The 21,204-nt window shown below is 39.6% G+C and overlaps 1 protein-coding gene across 2 annotated transcripts in view; it reads right to left on the bottom strand.

Annotated features, from left to right (window-relative positions):
* Positions 1–4,939: 4,939 nt before the first annotated feature.
* The window catches only part of GAS2L3 (growth arrest specific 2 like 3), a 58,075-nt gene continuing 41,810 nt past the window's right edge, over positions 4,940–21,204 (bottom strand). For both annotated transcript variants that reach the window (XM_042993005.1, XM_042993006.1), the window contains exons 10-12: positions 19,691–19,726; positions 13,363–13,444; positions 4,940–5,054 (exon numbers count right to left, since the gene is read on the bottom strand). In XM_042993005.1, coding sequence (XP_042848939.1) covers positions 5,048–5,054; positions 13,363–13,444; positions 19,691–19,726 — 125 coding nt within the window. In that variant the 3' untranslated portion in view covers positions 4,940–5,047. The remainder of the gene's footprint in view (positions 5,055–13,362; positions 13,445–19,690; positions 19,727–21,204) is intronic.

Genomic DNA, 21,204 nt, shown 5'->3' with positions numbered 1-21,204 from the left:
GTATATATACGAATACAAATATAAATACACACACACACACACACACACACACACAAACATACCCAGAAGGTGTTCTAGCTTGTTTCCTGAATGGAAAATTAGTCATGTAGTAACATTTTTACATGCTGTATCCCTAAATACTTCATCCTCTTTTTCTATGAGGGGGGAAGGGCAGATGGAGAGAGAGAATCTCAAGCAGGCTCCATGCCCAGTGTTGGGTCCAACATGGGGCTCAATCCCACAACCATGAGATTATGACCTGAGCCAAAATCAAGAGCTGGATCCTTAACCAACTGGACTACCCAGGAGCCCCTCATCTTTTTTTAATGTTGTTACTCTAAATAGTGTATATGGTATAATTTATTTACTAGTTCTATTAGCTAATGATTTATATCTTGCCTATGTTTTTTAAAGATTTGATGTGGTTGATGATGCTGAGTCCCATATAAAACAGAACAATAACAAATTATAAGACTGAAAATCCATCAAAAAAAGAGACGAGCATGAACCAAGTTCTTTAAAGAGTCACAAGTTTCACTTTGGATTTCTTAGGCAACAAAGGAAACAAGATGGGCTATTGCTTCTGGATCCTCACCAGGGCATAGTCTGGCTAGAAGGATTCCCAGGTGAGCAGGATACACGGAGACAAAGAGTCACTCAGTGGGGAGCAGCTGGAGACATCGCAACAAGGAGAGTGGCATCGTGAAGACATGGGTGAGAGATCACACTCTACAAGCCACAAGAGCATTCTGATCAGGATGACCATGCCCAGGGCCCAAAGCAGAAACTGGAACACCAAGAAGACAAAAAGTGTATCCCTGTGTAACAGCTGTTGGGCACAGCTGGAATTTCAGGGGTGGCCAAGGGGCGAGAAGGAAAGCAGCATTTCTAGGACCAGGGATATGAAGGACATAGATATATCTCTTCGCCCAAAAAGAATCCTATGTTCATCTTTCATATGAGGGGCACTGAGACACATGGTGACTCTGGATTTTGCAAATGATACAGAAATGTTCTCCTCACAAATGCTTCCCCTAATACTTGCCTACAAAAGATAGAACCCATGGTTTTAAAAAGGCAGGATGAGAGCTAAATGCATTTTGTGAAAATCAATAGCATTTCTACATACCACTGAGAAGCTATTAGGAAATATAATGAGAATGAAATCCTAGTTGCAGTAGCAAGAAAAAGATAAAGTACTCGAGAGTAATTTTTATGAGAAATGTATATGACCTCTATAAAGAAATTCCAAAATTTTGCTGAGAGTTGAAGTACCTGATTAATGGAAGGTATACCATATTGAAAAAGTAAATAGCATAAGATGTCAATTCATCACAAATTAATTCATAGATTAACGACATCCAAAAAAAATCCAACAGGACTATTTTTATGGGGGGGGGAGAGAGAAATCTTTTAAAGTTTGTGTGAAGCAATAAACAAAGGTGGATATAAAATAACTTTCAAAGAGCAGTAGTAATGTGGGTGGGGTAGACACAGGGTGGTGAAGAGTCCTACACAGAAGATTCTAAAGCAATATTTGAAATAGTGTAGTAATCTTTCAAGATCAGACAGATCACTGTACTAGAGCAAACTTAAAAGATGTAGATCCTATTACATATAATAATTTAATATGTGATTTTTCACAAAGGCATCACCAAATAATATAGAAGAGAACAATAATTCAGTTAATGGTATTAAAATCCTTGTCAAAAATTGGCAGACAAAATATTATTTAGATCTTTATCTCACACATACATCCCAATAAATTTCAAATGGATTCAGTCTTTATATACAAAATTCAGACCACTTTTTTTAAAGCAGAAGAAAATAAAATATTTATCAAACTTCGGCAGTCTAAACTTGCAAACTTGCAAAAGTGAGAAATTGCAAAAGTGAGAGATTTCACTGCACACAATTTAAAACTTCCTCACATAAAAATATATAACCGAGCAAAAGACAAATAGACTGGAAAAACTATATCTGCAATAAGCACAAAGGCAGGGGATACTAGTTTTTACTTTTATGAGTAAAATTTATGCAAATTAGCAAGAAGGCCACTAAGACTGCTAAGGGTAAAAATGAGGAGGGGACATTAATAGGAGAAACTGCTCAGCCTCAGTAATAGTCAAAAAATGAGAATGGAAAGCATAAGAAACTTTGTATTTTTAATTTATTAAGAGAGTAAAACTTAAAGAAAAAAAAAGATTACTATCCAGAGTTGGGCAAGTGCTATGAAAGGTTATGTTCTTATCCCTCTATAATAGTGCTAGAAAACAAGAAAACTTGTTTCAAAAGCATTTGTGATATTTATCAAGAAGTATGAAAACATTTTTTTAATCATTGACCAGTAATCCTAATAAAATTAAGGCATTTCTGACAAGTAAAAATATTTTTGATTAGTTACACTAAAGGATTCCTCATTGGTTTGCAGCCTCTAGCACGTACTTATTTATAAGTTGATGTGAAACTTTTTAGACATCTAGGAAAAAAATTCCTGCCGCCACCACTTGTGTTCCCCACAGCAAGACATCTTTATTCTCCATATGAATGCATTCTCAGAAGTATTGTAAACCTGAAGGGAAGTTAGAGTAACAAGTAAATCTCAGGGTGGCTTAGAGTTCTTTCTTCTAATGTGGCCAGTCTTTCATCTAGCAAATATTTATTGAGCCCAATCTGTATGCACACCACAGGAGGGCTACATAGATTAATATGACCCAGTTCCTGTCCCCAAGAAGTTTAGAGCCTAGTAGAAGAGTGTAGAAGTCATGTTTGGGAGCATCCAAGCAAAAATCCAAAGTAGAAACGAGGACATCACTATTAGAAGGTACCAAATGCTTTTTAACACATCTATTTTGAAATATCTACTGTATATGCTCAACATACCATATTTTCAAAGCAGGTTTCTATAAGGATATAGTGCTGGTCTCATATTACTACATTAGTAAATTAAAAAGCAAAACAAAACAAAACAAAACAAAACAAAACACCTCAGGAGAAGTTCTTTGTAGATAAGCATCCTGAGGTGAACATCCTTCTCAGAGGCTCAGATGTAGTGAGCAAAAGATGAGCGATTGACCAAAAACTCTTGACAGTTCCAACAGAGAAGCAGGAGAGGTGGAAAGATCCAGAGAGATACCAAGCTCCTCCCTTCCTTCTGGGGTTTGCTATGTGGTGTCTATTCTGGCCTGAGCAGGAATATGCTTGGTGTTCTAATGTTTGAATCTATAAGAACCAAGGTCTGCAAATACACATTCATGGTCTCATCAGCCCTGGTCCAAAGCACAGAGTTTTCTTTCTCTTATAAATTCTTCTCCATTCCCAATTGAGAAGTTTGCTAAACTTCTTTCTTCAGTAAAGAACCACATTCTGCCTTTATCTGTATATTTGTGTACATTTGTAGGTGTCCAGAGGTATCTAGTATATAGTAAGCACTAAACAACAACAACAACAACAACAACAACAAAAACAGTTGGTTAAGGTTAATTTGGGCAGGCTGCAATGAAGGAAGCAAACCTTAAGATGATTTTTAAGTGAAGAAGGTCATACACAAACTGGTTTTTCCCTAAAGCCTAATGCTTCACCTTAGTTTTCATTTCTGATGCTATTTCTTAGAACCGCTGTATGTTGGTACATATTGATTTTATTTTTGCTCCTAGAGACTTAATGCAGTGAAGAGAGGTTAATTTGTTATCTGGTCCATTGATTTTTGTCCTAAGAGAATGGGTTTCATTTTCAGTATCTCCATCTATTAATTGCTACTCATATCATCAGTGGATTCTCCAAGCTGACTTCTGTTGACATCGAACGTATCTTCTGAGTCACACAATATTCCTGTGGTTATTGTAATGCCTGGTCACGATTGTTTTATTCTAATTTCCAAACTCTTTAGAGTGTTGTAGACACGTAGGAGGTCCCCAATAAACAGTAACCCTATTCTTGCTCTGAGCAAATTGGGAAGTAAAACTATGAGTAAAGATAGAAACCAAAATATTGGTGTTATTCATAATAGAAACTCAACATGAGGGTAATGTTTATGGTATTAACTGAGGGGGCCTGAGGACTGAATTAGATCAATTCAAGCACCAAATTCCAGACAGAAATGAACCACAAAAAAAAACCTACACTCTCACCCACCCCCTTGCTACCCCACAGCTCCTGGAGTGGCAATGAACAGAACTTTGCTGTGGGAGGCAGGCTTCCTCCCAAGAGGAATGAGGGGAGAATTCTTCCTAAATTTAGCAATCAGGTAAGGTGCTACCTCCCCAGGGTAGAGTGGGGAAAGGGAGACAGGCCAGGTGTTAGAATGACTGAGCGCCTTTTATGGGAAAGAAACATCAGGAGATGAGGAGTCCCCGCTAATAAGACGCATATTGAAAAGCAATAACAGGAAATGAAAACCAAGATATTTGGCACTAGTGCTGATTTTGTCTGTTTTCCATCCGTGAGGACCTGAGCAAACAGCATCTCCCTGAGCCTCAGCGTTTTCACCTGAGAAATGGAGATGACATCTACCCTTCTCATCCCTCAAAGTTTTTACAAGATAGCATAATGTAATGCAGCATAAAAGACTTTTAGCAGGAGGGTATCATATCAGCAGAGAAAAACACAAACTTCCAACTGAAACTCATAGCATCAAGAGTTTGATCTCTTACTGGATGGCTTCTTTCGCTCAGCTTTTAAGCAGCATGGAACTATTTTTAGACTTGTTTCTTAAAACGCTCCCAAGTTCCTTCACCTTCCTCCTGTGCATTTCTCATTGTAACTCTAAGATGACAAGGGAGTCCCCAGGGACCTCCTGGACATTTCTGACTCAGGTCCCCCCACTTCTCTGCCTGCAGTGTGTTAGGCCTCTGCTTTCCCACAGGCAGGGCACAGGTGAACAGTGCTGTGCTGGTTCCCTAATGAAGCAAATGACAAACTCCTCGGAGGCCTGTTATACCTGCTCCTTCACAACAGCTTGACTCTTCTTCATTGATGGGCCGGAAACCGGAGGCAAATCTGTTTCTCTGCCAGCATCGCTGGCTCCAGAAGTGGCAACAGCAACTTCTCAGATGCTAAAACAGAAAAATCTGGGCTTCATTGCTGGCTCCTCCAGCATCTTCCATTCCCCACATAAAAATAATAGTTATCATGTATTGATACTTTCTATGAATCAGGTGCTCTTTTAAATGTTTTGTGTGTCTTGTCTCTTTTAATGTCCCATTTCTTTTTTTTTAAATTTTTTTTAACGTTTATTTATTTTTGAGACAGAGAGAGACAGAGCATGAACAGGGGAGGGGCAGAGAGAGAGGGAGACACAGAATCGGAAACGGGCTCCAGGCTCTGAGCTGTCAGCACAGAGCCCGACGTGGGGCTCGAACTCACGGACCGTGAGATCATGACCTGAGCCTAAGTCGGACGCTTAACCAACTGAGCCACCCAGGCGCCCCTTAACGTCCCATTTCACAGGTGAGGAAGTTAAGACCCAGAGGGGTAAAATAACTTATGCCAGTCCCACAGCTGGTAAGTGGTCTTACTGGCGTTTGAACTTCCACATTCTATCAATTGCCAAGTCCTGTATATGTGATCTGTTTTTCAGATCTGTTCCCATTTCTTTCCTCCTACCATCTTTGCCAAGTCGAGGTCTTTGTCATCTCTCCTCCAGATTGTTGCAGCTTGTAACTGAAATGCCCTTCCCTCTCTCCTTGGCCGCTGCCTACTTCTTCAAATGTATCTCCCCTAGTGCTGCTCACTCCACAGCCTCCACTCATCCTGAGTGTTTTCAGTTCCCAAAATATAATTTGTCATCTCAAGTTTGCATGGCTTGCCACTTTTTCCAGTATTTCTACTCGGCAAACACCTGCTCGATCTTCAGGACCCAGTTCAGTCTCTTCTCTTCAAAGGCTTCCCAGCCATCCCAAGCATGGTTGACCAGTCCCTTCTTTATGTTTTATAAGCATTTGTGTATTTAAGTGTTTCTTTGCCTGTTTATCTTCCCAAATCAACATAATTTCCATGATGATAGTGTCAATTGATAGTAATACAGGAAGCTCCAGTTTATTAGATGCTCATGATGTAGCAGATACTCCCCTAGCACTTTATAATCTTCATCTCTACTCTTTACAACTGCCTCGCATAGCATATACTATGATCCCCATTTGACAGATGCAAAACTAAGCCTTACTGGTCCTTATCGAACTACAATTAGTACATTTCTGGGCAGAGGCATTCAATAACTGTTGAATTCAAAATATAAGTTAATGACTTTATAATCCTCAATTATTTATCTCTGAAAAATATTACACTTAAATATGCATAACCCCAACACAGACAGAACCTCAGGTTTATACAGAAATGTCCTATAGCTATAATCTATCTGTGAATTTATTTTCATTGTGTCCTAATTAGTTCTATCTAAACATATTTCATATATTTTTCAGCTTTATCTTTTTTTACAGTCTTTGATTTTTTTTAATGTTTATTTATATTTGAGAGAGAGAAAGAGAGAGAGACAGTGTACGAGTTGGGGAGGGACAAAGAGAGCTGGAGACAGAATCTGAAGCAGGCTCCAGGCTCCGAGCTGGCAGCACAGAGCCCAACACGGGGCTTGAACTCACAAGCCAAGGGACCATGACCTAAGCTGAAGTCCAATGCTCAACCGACCTCAGTGGATGCTCAGCCACCCAGGCACTCCTGATTTAAAAAAAAAAATCAAAGAAATTAGGAGCACCTGAGTGGCTCAGTCAGTTAAGCATCTGACTTTGGTTCATGTCATGATCTCAGGTTCGTGAGTTCCAGCCTAGCATCAAACTCTCTGCTGTCAACGCAGAACCAGCAGCAGATCCTCTGTCTCCCTCTCTCTCTGACCCTCCCACAGGCACACGTGCACGCGTGCGCCTGTGCACTTGCTCTCTCTCTCCTCTCAAAAATAAACATTAAAAAAACTTTTTTAAATATAAGAAATTGATTTCCAGTCACAATAGTGAAGAGCACATGGAATCTTCCCTTTCCAGCCCAGATACATGAAAATGATAGCTTATATATTTTTACATTTAAACATAGAGTTACAATGAAAAATAAAGTCTCTATGGAACAAGAAAAGGGTCATCTATAGTGGGCAAGACCTGAGGCTACAAGCTTAGCAACTGTTTAGGTGATCCAAACCCATGAAATATAGCCAACAAACCAAACAAGTAAGAAAATGTATACTCAAAAACAAAAAACAAAAAACAAAAAAAATAGAAATACAGCAATCCTCGAGGGACTTTTAATTAAGTCTAAAATCTTGAAAGAGATAAAGGATGGGGGTTATAATCAAGAGCAAAGAATTATGAAAAACTACCAATAAAAAATTCTAAAAAATAAAAAAAGTAGTCATTGACATAAGAAAGTAAAACAGTTGACTGGATTTAGTTTAAAAAAAATCAGTGATTAAAAATGAATACATCATCCAAAATGCAGCACAGAGAGATGAAGTGACAGAAAGTGTAAAACTGAAATAAAGAGGTCTGAAAGAGAAACTGTAAAACTTTGACATAAGTCTGCAGAATAAAAAGATATTTCAAAGGTATGTAAAAATGTGTATCATGGCATATCAAGTAGGACAACCTGTAAAACATTTTTCCACTCTTAAATATCTTGTAAGAGCATAATTGCAGAATATCAAAAAAGAGAAAATTCTTAAAAGCCACTGGAGAAAAACTACAAAGAATGACAATCAGACTAATGCAAAATTTCTAATCAGCAGAAATATGCAAGAATAAATGCACCTATGCCTTGAAAGTGTCAAGAAAAACAGTACTGAATCCAGAATTCTATACCCAACTAAAACAACATTTAGCTTATTTGCATTTTGTATCATGGGGAAGCATTCTTTATTCTCAAAGGTAAGTGTAATAAAATTTTTTAAAAGAGAAATGAAATATTTTCAGGCAAAGACTAAACTAGTTTATTTTCCAAAGATCTTCCCTGACAAAATTACTAAAAACAAAAACAAAAACAAAAACAAACAAATAAAAACAGGAGAAAAATAAATCCATAAGGAAGATGAGGGATACAATTATTGACTATAAAATAGAAATAGTTATTGGCAGCAAAAATAAAAATAATAATTATCTTTTCTTATTTAGACACGAGATGAACCTAAACTTCTATATAATAACATGAAAAATAATGATGGGTGGGGCTAAGAGAGAAAATAAACATAGCAAATCCCTTGATTTCTTTGAGAGTTGTATATTTGTATGTGCGTTCAAATGTTTAATGTAACCATTAAAAGAATGGAACCCAAATGTTCACAGACTGGTAGAAAGCAGAAGGGGGAGAGAGAACAGAAGGCAGGAAAGGAGAAAAAAGAAATAGAAGAGAAAGTATGAAATAGAAACTCAGAGTAAAATAGCAGAGATAGTCCAAATACATCAGCAATCCACAATAAATGTAGCTGGATTAAATTCACATAATAAAGAAACTCCTAGATTGACTGGAACAAGCAAAATAAAATATTTGCATATGACACATTTGAGTGAAATCTTTTCATTTCCTCTGAGCTGAGTGTGTGTGTGTGTGTGTGTGTGTGTGTGTGTGTGTGTGTGCGCACGCACGCGTGTGCTGTGCACGTGTTCTGTGGGGGGGAGGGGGATGCTAATTCAGTCTATATTCCCTTTGTAAAAGATTTTGGTGGCACTTAAGTTTTGTGGGCCCAGTAGCACAATTTTAACTTTTGCGTATATTCTTTTACAAGGTGTAATTCAGTTAATTACACCTTTTCACTGAAAGTTCATCTGAAAAGTGCAGATTACTGAATGTGAAGCAGATCATAGTGAGTACTCAAAAAGGTATTATCTATGAGAATGATTAAGAGACACCTCCATGCATCAGCTAGTTTATTCACTGTATGAGAAATACTTCAACATTACATGTTATTCTAAATACAGCCATTAAAATCCCAAAGAGGGAAAAAAATCACATATTACTGTTATTCATTGGATAATTTTAGCTAGAAGATCATTCTTTCCTGGAGCCTGTATAAATCAATTGTAACAAACTGCAATTATCACTCTTGCAACTGACTGCTTTGTGGCAGATTTAAATTCCATTTTGCAAGAGAGCCAAAAACTCTCCTTTGCCTCCTAAGCTCAAAAGCCAGAAAGCAGCTGAAAGATGGTCACTGCTTTGTTCTTGAATGGAGCTAATTACAGAGACGTCTGCAGCAAGATGGGCGCTCTGCAGTCAGTGTGTAAATAGGGACAATTAAAGCTCATTTCAAACAGACATCTCTTCTAAAAAAAGAAACAGAATTTCAGATTTTAATTACTCTCATAGGAATTGTTACATTAAACAGAACCTGACGTTTTTCTTCCTCACAATTTAGTTCAACTAACATGACAATTCTCTGTCATAAGAATGCTCTAATTTTAACATTTCTACAGATGGGTTGGTAAGAATGTGAAGTTTATTCCTCCTTCTTTTCCTCACTAGATTTATTTTAATCCTACATCACAGTCAGTTTAAAATAATTTGCGTAGTATTGAAATATGTATTTTGTTCCTATACCATTTTAGAATCATTATTTTTTAATTTTTAAAATTCAGCTATTCAGGGGCACCTGGTTGGCTCAGTTAGTTAAGCATCTGACCCTTGCTTTTGACCCAGATCATGATCTTACAGTTCCTGGAATTGTTCCCTGCATCAGGCTCCCTACTGACAGCACAGAGCCTGCTCTCTCTCCTTTTCTCTCTGACCACCCACCCCCCCACCAAAATAAATAAATAAACTTAAAAAAATTCAGCTACTCTACCATTTATTAAATCCTATGTATATTTTCCAAGTATTGCACTCAAAGCTTTGGAAACATTTTCTGGTTTAATCCTCCTATCTACCTTATGAGTGCTATTCTCATTTTATAGTTGAGGAATTGAGGTGTGGTTACTTGAACAAGGTCACATAGCTGGTAAGTGGTTGAGCTGTGATTTAAATCCAGCTTCCAGAGCCCTTTCCTGACAGCAGAATTTAGAAAGCAGTACCAGTGTCTGCCCCCAGGGAACATGGCTAGGGAGGCATGAGACAGTCCCAGGTAGTTTAGGAACCACCATAGAAATTTTGGTGTCGTGTACAGAGTGTGTGTGTGTGTGTGTGTGTGTGTGTGTGTGTGTGTGTCTGTTTGTGTGTCTGTCCTTCTGGAGTATGCAAGGTTATGGGGCCAGGGCTGGAAGGGGGTGGAAGTGACAGATGAGGCAGCCTGTGCTCTTGGCAGTTCTTAGGTTATGGTTCCAAGATCTGTTAGGCTTATTGAGAGAGGACTGCTTTGAGATGCTCATTCTTTTTTCTCATTTACTTTTATTCTATGCCCGTGTTCTAAATATGACCTTGCGTTATTATCTCACTGATTTTCTCCTCTCTATTCTAAGAGTATTTGTTATTCACATTACACAAGTTAGTGAATTTTTTTCAGTGATCCATTATATATTGTTTTAGACTCTTTTATTTTTTTTCCCAGAGTGACACAACTCTGCTCAGATGGAATCACCCGCCTTCCTTGAATGATTCATTTGGTGGAAACAACAAAACCATGTGCCAGAATCTTTTCTAACCCACAAAATCTCTCTATGGAAAGGAAAAATTTTATCATCTTACTATTGTTCATTGAAAACTAATCAGTGTTTCTTTTTCCTTTTTTATAGCCAGATCCTGTTTAGTCATACCTCAAATTCTGTATAGCATATAGGCTTGAGATTTTAAAATAAAATGGGATATAAGGAGGGGTGGGCAGGTGCTAAAGAATAAATAGAGGCAGGGGAGTTATATTTGTAATTTAATTGTCCCAGTCTCTCTCTGTCTCTATCTCTGTCTCTCTTTTTCTGGAAGGACAGTATTGCAGGTCAAATTACCCAGGGAAATGCACTCTGAGGTGGAGATTTGCATGCATGATGTTTACTGGGGAGTACTTTCAGGTCAATATCTGTAAGGGAAGGGAAGGAAGCATGATTGGGCAGAAGTAGTAGCTGGGCTGTGATGATATCACAACTGACATCTCAGCTGATCCCACAGGGAGCTCTGGAGCTGGATGGCCCTTCAGAAAGGTCCCAAATTAGGGAAAGAAGGATGAGCCTCTACACCCATGTGTCAATCAGTCATCGACTGCAGGCTGTCCCCATAGATGAAGTGGGTCTATTCAAAGGAAGGCAATTAAGAATGGGCGAACTTCAAAACCGAACTAGGAGTAAGATGGTGAACCTGCCAGCACTCTAGGCAGCTGGAGGAGTGAGTGCCTCAGTCCCAAAACACAGGGGTGAATCTGGGTGGCACAACACAGCTTCCACAATAGGAGATTTTTTGGTTTTCATAATTATGAAATACTTCAGATATACAAATAGAGAATAATATAATAAACACCCACAAATCCATAGGCCAGTTTAAAAAAATCGAACCTTACAAATTGAGCTGAATTATATCCAGTGTAACTTTACCCAGTCCCATTTCCTCGCCTCCATCAAGAGGTAATCACCAGGGGCGCCTGGGTGGCTCAGTCGGTTAAGCGTCCGACTTCGGCTCAGGTCACGATCTCGCCGTCCCTGAGTTCAAGCCCCGCGTCGGGCTCTGACTGCTCAGAGCCTGGAGCCTGTTTCAGATTCTGTCTCCCTCTCTCTCTGACCCTCCCCCGTTCATGCTCTGTCTCTCTCTGTCTCTCTCTGTCTCAAAAATAAATAAACATTAAAAAAAAAAGAAGAAGAAAATGATGTAAAAAAAAAAAAAGAGGTAATCACCATTCTAAGCTTGACATTTCACTTTTTCAAGTAAGTGACCAATTGTCTTGGTTTGCCTGGAACTGGGCGGGGGGGGGGGGGCGGGGAGGAGGGGTTCCCAAAATATAAAGCTTTCAGTAATAAAACAGTGAAAGTTCCAGGCAAACCAGGACAGTGGGTCACCCTATCAGACTTTATGCTTTTTTACATATATACCAATTCACAAATAACATATTGTATTAGATTCCATGTTTAAAGTTGATGTAAATGAGATCATGCAACATTATCATTCTACAACTTGCTTTCTTAAAAGCGAGATGTAATATTTGTAAGATTGAGTCATGTGGATAATTAGAACTCTAGTTCATTCATTTTCACAGTTCCAGAAGATTTCATTGTTTGGATGCACCACCATTTATTTACTCATTCTGCTGTTGATAGGACATTTTGGTTGTTTCTAGCTGTTCATTTCAAACAATAATGCTGCAATTGGCATGCATTACTGTATGTATGTTCCATGCAGATATCTGAGAGTTTTTCTACGTAGATGTAGAACTGCTAGAATGTCTTGTATACACATCCCACCTTTACTCCATAACCAGAAAATTGCTCTCCGAAGTGATTGCACTGATCTTCCTCCCCACTACCATATTTGAGGATGGCTGTTGCCACACATCTTCACTAAAGTTTGCTATTATCAGATTTTGAAAACGTTGACATCTAAGGGATATAAAATTCTTATTTTCTTTTTAACAAAAAAATCTGGATTGCTCCCTATGTTTTTATGTATGTTAAAATGTAAGTATTCATCAGATTTTGACTCTCTAGGATAATGATTTCATTCTCAGTGTGAACTCCTTGAAGGTATACTCCAGTCCTAATCATTTTTTGAATACCCCAAAACTATCACAATGCTTGTCACATGGCAATCATTCGGTGCATGCTTGTTGACTTAACGAATGACCAAATTCACCAAGCGTTCTATTTCTTGATAATGTTATATTTCTTAAATATCTATAGGGAACCTAATAGTCATTAATTCAACAAATGTTTATCTACCAGTTTCCAAGTATGGGAATATAGCAGTGAACAATAAAGGGCAAAACTCCCCGTCCCTGTGAAACCTGTATTCTGGTGAGTGTTATGTATTTAACTCCAAGCTGTAGTAGATGAAGGAAGATCCAGCAGATCTGGTAGGCACAATGTGCTCAGAGTGCATGAAGGTGATGAAGCTTGAGCTAGCCTCGGAGGATGGTGCACTTAAGATATATCAAGGGAAACTGCAAGGGCACTGAGATGGAAGGGAGTGGGATTTTGTCTAATATGGAAAGAAGACTGGCAGGTGAGTGGAGGGGTTCAAAGTTGGGACCATAGAGTAGATCCAACAAAGGGCCATGGAAGGAAATTTTAAAATTCATATTTGAGGAGTAAAAAACACTGACTCAAAGTTTTGGAACAAGGAAGCAACATGGCAAAAGATCTGTTCGAGGAAGATAGGTCTTGTTGTCGCCTGCAACAACAGAATATGTTTAGTGTGAAAAGTCTGGAGACTGAGGATTGAATGGGGTCTGCTACAAAAAGTCAGAAACCTGGGAGCCTTCTAGACTCTCCCTACCATCCTCCTCCCCCAAAACACACACACCTGTAATCCAGGGAGCAGCCAAGTTTCTTTAATCCTGTCTCTTTAGCAGCTTCTGGAGTCACAATGCTGGAGGATGGTTTCCCTAAAAGGCAAAACCAATCATGTCAATGCTCTGTTTCACATCCATCAACTGCCTCTATACACCTTACTATAAAATCCAGGCTCTAAAACATCGTGCACAAAGCCCAACATGACCTAGTTTTGTGCACCTGTTCCCATGCCCTCAGAGCTCTTGTGTTACAAACTCTTAATGATGTTTCACATTTCCATAACACAGCATCCTGCCACTCCTTCTACTTAAAACATGTTTCCCTAAATATTTGGAAACTCTTGCTCTTCCTTTGAGTTCCAGCTACTGTATTAGTTACTTAGAGGAGCCTTCTCAGGACACTCATTCTCAATGAACACCTTCATACACTCATCACATTGTGTTTGCAGTTATAAATTTGTCTTCCTTGCTAAAGAGTGAAATTGTGACAGCACAATCTGTGCCAAAACATGGACACAGATTACTTTCATTATATGCAACCTCCATGAGGAGTCAACCCATATCTATTTTGTTCACCATTATCCAAAGATGAATACATATAGACAATTAATCACTTTGTTGAATTCATGGAAGATAGAAAGTACTTAATAAACATTGAATGAATGAGTTGTGTTATGTCATGGGAGGGGAGTTGGACTAAATGTTCCAAACACCTATGGACTCATACTTTTTTACTTACTGCCTGTTGATTAAACATTGTAAAGATAAGGGCATCTGGGTGGCTCAGTCAGTTGAGCATCCGACTTCAGCTCAGGTCATGATCTCACAATTCGTGAGTTTAGGGCCCACATTGGGCTTGCTGCTGTCAGCACAGAACCCACTTTGGATCCTCTGTCCTCCTCTCTCTGCCCCTCCCCCACTTGCACTCTCTTTCTTTCAAAAAATAAACATTAAAAGAAGGAAAAAATTATAAAGCTAGCCATGTTGATAGGCTAGAAACCTAGTTTATACAATAGGATGTCCCTTCTGTGACATGTCTCATGTTGTATGACTCACAACCAGGCATTTATTTGGTGCATATGTGTTGTGATGTTGGTGATGATAAACTTATCTTCAGTTTGTGCCTAAAGAAATGGAAGTGTCAAGGGACTTTTTAATGTTTTTATTTATTTTTGAGGCATAGAGAGACAAAGCATGAGCCGGGGAGGGGCAGAGAGAGGGAGACACAGAGTCCAAAGCAGGTTCCAGGCTCTGAGCTGTCAGCACAGAGCCCAACACGGGGCTCGAACTCCCAGACTGCGAGATCATGACCTGAGCTGAAGTCGGTTGCTTAACTGACTGAGCCACCCAGGCACCCCTGTAAAGAGGCTTAATAATTTCGGTTGCTTAACTGACTGAGCCACTCAGGTGCCCCTGTCAAGGGGCTTAATAACCAACTCAATCTCATCCCACCAAAATGCAAAATTTCCCTCTTGCCTTTTTAGTCCACATTTTTTTATTCATAGTCCGTCCATATCAGTAGCAAATAAGCTCAAGCCATTTAACTTCAAATAAAGGCAGCCAGAGCCTATGACCATGAGATTTAAATCCACAAGTGAGTACAAAGTGTACCACCATGTTTATGTACTTTGTGGACACCACAGATCTCTTTTCAGACCAAACATCATTACATGGAGTGTGTTCCTACATCTTCAGAAATATTAGAATAGCCTAAAAAACGACTTTGGTTGGCTTCCTTGAAAACCCTAGCACAAGGCCCAGCTCATAGCAGATCCTCACTTGAATGAATGAATGAATGAATGAAGCAATGCTCATTCCTAATTCCTGTTATAAGTAACAAAGATGGCAATCATACAAAATTAGGAAAAAAGCAACTCTACTGTATTTTTAATCTTTATTCTTGGGGATTGTTTCACTTTGTATCTTGATTTTGTTTGAAAAGAGTCCAAGCATGTCCTTCTTGTTTCTGACATTTTTATTGCTATAAACAAATTACATTAACTCTTTCTTTCCCTTTAGTAACTTCCCTTTTTCTTCCCAAATGAAGGCCAAATTCTTGAGCCAGGTCTTAAGGATTTATAGTGGGGACCCTATTCTCCACTGCTCCTCTGAAAGCACCTTACATTGCAGCCCAAGAGAACTCTCTGCTATTTCCATACATGCTCCAGAATTTCCACCTGTGCCTTTGCTCACACAGATGCTCCAGCTGGAATGCCCCTTCATGCTGGCTGTATCATAGGTAGCAGGATTCACAACTTCAGCTACAGTTCAAGACAGGCTCCACCATTTACCATTGTATGGCTTTGCGTTACTTGTGCTGATGGTCTGCCTGTGTGTTCTCAGACACACCCCTCTCTCTTCCCCTGCTCCCCTCTGAGCCCTACAGGCTGTGTTTCCCAGACCCCAGGGTCAGCCAAAGGAAGGCACCAGTGGGCCACCAGAGGACAGGAAAAGGGAAAATCTGGAGTGTTTCTTCTCTCTAGCTTCCTTGGGCAGCTTCTCTGGCAGTAGCTGCATTGCCTCCTTGGCTCCAGCTACTGCCAGACAGGCCTGCTGTGACTTTAGCTTCCTGGATGGAAAGAGAGGGAAGGAATCCCAAGGATCTCACTTGAGCCCTGCATTCAGCTGTGACTGAGCAGTAGGATGTACCCTCTGCAATTCTCATTTATGTGAGCCAATACATTCCCTTTTAACACTTAAGCCATTTTGGCTTGGGTTTTTCCACTATAAGCAGCAAATAGTCTTTTTTAATTTAATCCCTCAAGTAAGAAGTAACTTCTCACTTATCAAGTACTTAAGAGGAAAAACTATTCTTAAATCACTGTGACACAGGATAGAAAATACTACTTGGTGTAGGAAAGATGTGGGAGTTCAGAAGAGGGAGAGCGACCTCCATCCTGACTGTGGAGGGTAGAGCCAAGGCATCAGGTTGAAATGGAAAGCCAAGGCAGGTTTTTTAAGAGTGGTATGTCATGATTTAAGCTGAGCTGTAGGCAGATTACTTTGGCGCAGTGTGGACCTGCAGAGCCACTGCGCTGCACAACTCCAGTGGGTACCATTCTCCTAGAATGGGACGTGCTAGAGTTGTATCACATGTGGCCGTGAGCCACGGAGAGAAGCTGAAGGTATGGTCAAAGAGCTTCTGTCCTCCATGAGAGAGGTGCCAGGAACTTGGGCAGTAGTAGAAGGCAGGGGATGGATTTAAGACACGTTCTAAAATAATTTGAAAATTTCGATGTGGGGAAAGGAAGGGGTATCAACAGAAATAGGGTAGCTGAGAGGAAGAGTAGATTTGGTAGAGATAGAAAGTTCCTTTTTAGACAAGAGATTTTTAAGGTTGTAATGGGAGGAGGCTGATGGCTGCTGACAATAGACCTGGGGCTCAGAGAAATAGGGTCAAGCATACAGGTCTGGAAATCATTTGCATGGAGATGGTACTGGAAAGCACAGTTTCGAAGAAATTGCCAAGAGAGAAGTATGTGTTAGAAGAGGGCCAAGGAATGTTTCTTAGGGACTGGCTACATGGCAAGGGCAGCGAAGGAGCATGAGTCAGAAAACTGGACTAGGGAGTGAGGGATCAGGGAATCATGAGAAAACTCAGAACCATGTCAGGAGGACCAAGGAGGAGTTTCAGAAAGGAGGGGCTGGCCATTCCCACACTCCCTCCGTAGTAATTGCTGAAGTTTTTGTCAAGATGAAGCTTCCAGCAGCCTGGGTCCCCGAGCAACCATGAGCAGCAGAGCTCCAGATGACCCAGATGGACATGTAACATGAGTGAGAAGTAACTTTTGTTGCTAAAAGCCAAGAAGAGTGTTTTTTTGTTTGCTTGTTTGTTTGTTTGCTTGTTTGTTTCTGCAGCGAAGCCCAGCCCATTCTGACCAAAACATGGTGGCCACTGGGGATGAGAGAATGGGGATAAAAGCATAATCAGAGACCTTAGCATATTTGTAGGATTAGGAGAAAAACTGGTAAAAGAAACTGAAGATGTAAGAGAGGGTATAGTTGGATGGTCTTGGCTCTAGGGGAGGGTCAAGGGCTGTGTTACTTCTGTGCACACCAGCATACCACAGACTAGCCATGCTGGATATGTGGCCAACACACCAGGTCTTCCCAGGATGCCTATGGGTCCCTTGGAGCTATAGGCCAGCCAGGAAGATGCTGCAAAGGCCCTGAATGTGTCATTCTGTGATTCACAGCAATGCATTTTACAGAACAAGTTTCCTTTGTTGTCTGCTAGGGCAAGGCACTGAGATGTCCAATCACAGGAAGAATCTCCTCAAAACTGTGCTCCTTGAACATGACTGAAGTGGCTGGTGGGAGGCCAGCCTTCTCACGTGCAGCTACTTTGAGAGCTCTTCTCTGTTCTGTGGCACACTTAAGACTGAGGTGGAGCTTAGTGGAGGCAATAGGAAGGAATCAATTCCTAGTACCACAGAAAATACTCTACAGAGTAATAGAAACTTCCTTGTGTGAGAGATGTGTGTTTCTTGATTTTAAGTAATGGCTTACCCAGAAAAAGCTCAGGTTCCTTTCTGTTTCCAACCCTGTGTTTAGGACTTGACTCTTACTGCTCTATTATCTGAGTAACAGTTGACGGTAAATGTCCCTTGTTCTTGAGGCTCAGATACAAATACCAGTGCTCTGGGGCACCTGGGTGGCTCAGTCAGTTAAACATCTGACTTCGGGTCAGGTCATGATCTCACAGCTTGTGGGTTCGAGCCCCACGTCGGGCTCTGTGCTGACAGCTCGGAGCCTGGAGCCTGCTTCGGATTCTGTGTCTCCCTCTCTGTTCCTCCCCCACTTGCACTCTGTCTCTCTCTCTCTCTCTCTCAAAAATAAAGATTAAAAAAAGATACAAATACCAATTTTCTATTTTCTTTTATAGGCTCCTGATCTGAAGCAATATGAGAAGACAAGCTGTTCTTATCAAGGTATTTTATCCCATGGGTAAAATAAATCACAAGGAAAAAAATTGAGCGGGCTATGGTCAGAAAGAACATCATATTTAAAAAAAAAAAACAAAAAAACACTTGAACAAAGATTGTCATCTCCTGGAGAGCAGTGAGTGGTCTTGTCACTGTGTCCCTAGCATACAGGTTAGTACCTGGCACAGAGTAGACACTCAGAAAAATTGTCTGCCAGAGGAGTAAATGAGTGAACTGGTGTTTTACTGAATTGTGGTTGTATAGATTGCTTTAGAACCAATACGATTACAAGTAATACAAGGAATCTGCTGGGTTGGATCCAATGCATTTAGGACCCATTGAAGGGGCCATTGAAGGGGATAATTCATAGACCCAAGGGACACCCAGCTAACATTTTGACTTCACTCTGCTGCTCACTGGTTGGCTTTAATTCTGCAGCTAATAGGCTCTACCAATAAACTCTCTGACCTGAGTTTTCTCATCTGTTCAATGTGAGAAGTGAATTAGTTCGCAGCAAGATCTTTATTAATCTATGTGACACTCTGGAGTATTCTCTCATATCCCTGAAAATACATATTTTTAAAGAAAAACCTAGATAGTAAGTTGGGAAGTTTCTAACACTTTTCTTCTGTGAAACTGCAGCTCTGTTATTAATGTAAGTAAGAAATCCATAACTTCAAGGCCTCTCTTACTACTGCCCTCTTCTCCTCTCCTCTCCACAAATAAGCAGGTCATGTCTGCAGACTTCACACCCTAATCTGATGTATTCTCTGGAAAAAATCTACTTCACAGTAGGTAGGTCAACAACATTAAGCTAGAGGTTCCCTTACACATACTGATGCTTATTGCCTTCAGTTAAGGGGGATTTCCTTCCCTCCCTCTTTCCTTCCATAAACTTTTAGGCATTAAATACAGGCACCGAATGCAGGAGATGCAACTATGAACAAGTGAGACATGGAGTTCTCATCCTAGGTTTGGTCAGGGATTTAGATAAATGGGAAATTCGTGTTTGGTGCAATGTATTGACAGGAAAGATAGAAGCTGGGAAGAAAGTACACTGGAGGAATCCAACCCAGGCTTGGAGGGTCTGAGTTTCTGGGTGAGTGATGTTTACACTGTGACATGAAGGTTAACTGTGAGCCATGTGAAGGATGGGGGTGAGGGAAGGAATGGGTAGTCAAAAGAATAGTGGCTCCAATCTCCTGCTGAACTATCCTCTGGAGACACGGAACTATGCTCCCTTCTTAACTTGCCCTCTGAGCTTCTCTGATTTCAAAGGCTATAATTTTCAACAGTGTGGACTTTTTTTTTTTAACTTCGAAGGAGACCTGAGACTTCATGAACTTCAAAAATGTTCTTGCTGATGCTTGAGGCAAACGGAAACTACTGCAAATTGCTGTTTAAGGGCACTTACCTTCCAAGGATGTGGAGAAATAGGAACACTGGTCCCCTGTTGGTGGGAATGCAAACTGGTGAAGCCACTGTGGAAAACAGTACGGAGGTTCCTCAAAAAGTTAAAAATAGAACTACCCTATGATCCAATAATCACACTGGTGGGTATTTGCCCAAAGAATATGAAAGAAAACATGCATTCAAAGGGACACGTGCACTCCTATGTTTACTGCAGCATTATTTACAATATACAAATTATGAAGTAGCCCAAGTGTCTATCGATAGATGAATGGATAAATAAGATGTGGTGTATATATACAATGGAGTATTATTCAGCCATAAAAAAGAATGAAATCTTGCCATTTGCAATGACATGGATGGACCTAGAGGGTATTATGCTAAGTGAAATAAGCCAGTCAGAGAAAGACAAATACCATATTATTTCCCTCATATGTGGAATTTAAGGAACAAGAGAAACAAGCAAAGGAGAAAGAGAGAGACAAACCAAGAAGCATACTCTTAACTATGGAGAACAAACTGATGGTTACTAGAGGGGAGGTGAGTAGGGGGATGGGTGTAATATGTGAAGGGGATTAAGAGCACATTCATCATGATGAACACTAAGTAATGTGTAGAATTGGTGAATCACTATATTGTACATTTGAAATGAAGATAAAATTGTATGTTAATTACACTGAAATAAAAATAAAAATAAATAAATAAGGCACTTGCCTTCATCTTACCTCAGTGCTTGGGATTAAAATTTAAAATGTCACATTCCACTCCTCTTTTCAATAAACACCACAGGTTGGCCTGTTCTTTCACAGCTATTTATTGCACTCCAGGGCACCCAGTACAGTGCAATGAATCACTGAAGAGATCTACATACACAACTTTGTATCACATTTTCAGGGCGGTGTAAGAGAGATCTATTTATTCCTTTTGGAAGAAGCATATGAACTCTGCTCATTCAGAGGACAATCACTTATTCTTAAATGTTGTTGGGTTTTCTTTTGTTTTCTTAATGAAGTTGCTAAAGCCATCTACAATGTAGTATCTTCTACCAATATCTACTTGCATTACACTGTCAGGAAACTGATTTTAATTGCTAATTTTAGTATTTTGTGCTAGATTTAACTTATTTTTCTTTTATTCATTCATTCAGCAACATTACAGAGCACCTCAACTTCATCACATTGTCCTACATCCAGTGCTTTGAACATAGTTAAGAACTTTATAAATATTAAACTAAAAACATACTAATCTTTAAACCTATTCAAGCTTAGAATACTTGAAGAGTAATTCAAAAAGCATTAAACCAAGACTTTTCTCAGAAGAAATAAAAAAGCAGGATGTGGATCTTTAAAAAGATGCCATTTAAGTCCTACTTTCTTTATCACATTAACATAAAGAACAAATCAAATTTGGGGAAAAGTGTAAATAGGCAAAAATAAATTTATCCTTCAAATAATATTCAGTTAATCAATCCTAGTAGGTATTTTTATATTTACTGTCAATTTTCTTGAGCCTTAGCAT

The sequence above is a fragment of the Panthera tigris genome, chromosome B4, assembly GCF_018350195.1.
Source record: "Panthera tigris isolate Pti1 chromosome B4, P.tigris_Pti1_mat1.1, whole genome shotgun sequence".
NCBI classification, from domain to species: Eukaryota; Metazoa; Chordata; class Mammalia; order Carnivora; family Felidae; genus Panthera; species Panthera tigris.
This window is presented reverse-complemented; position numbering and strand designations above follow the sequence as displayed.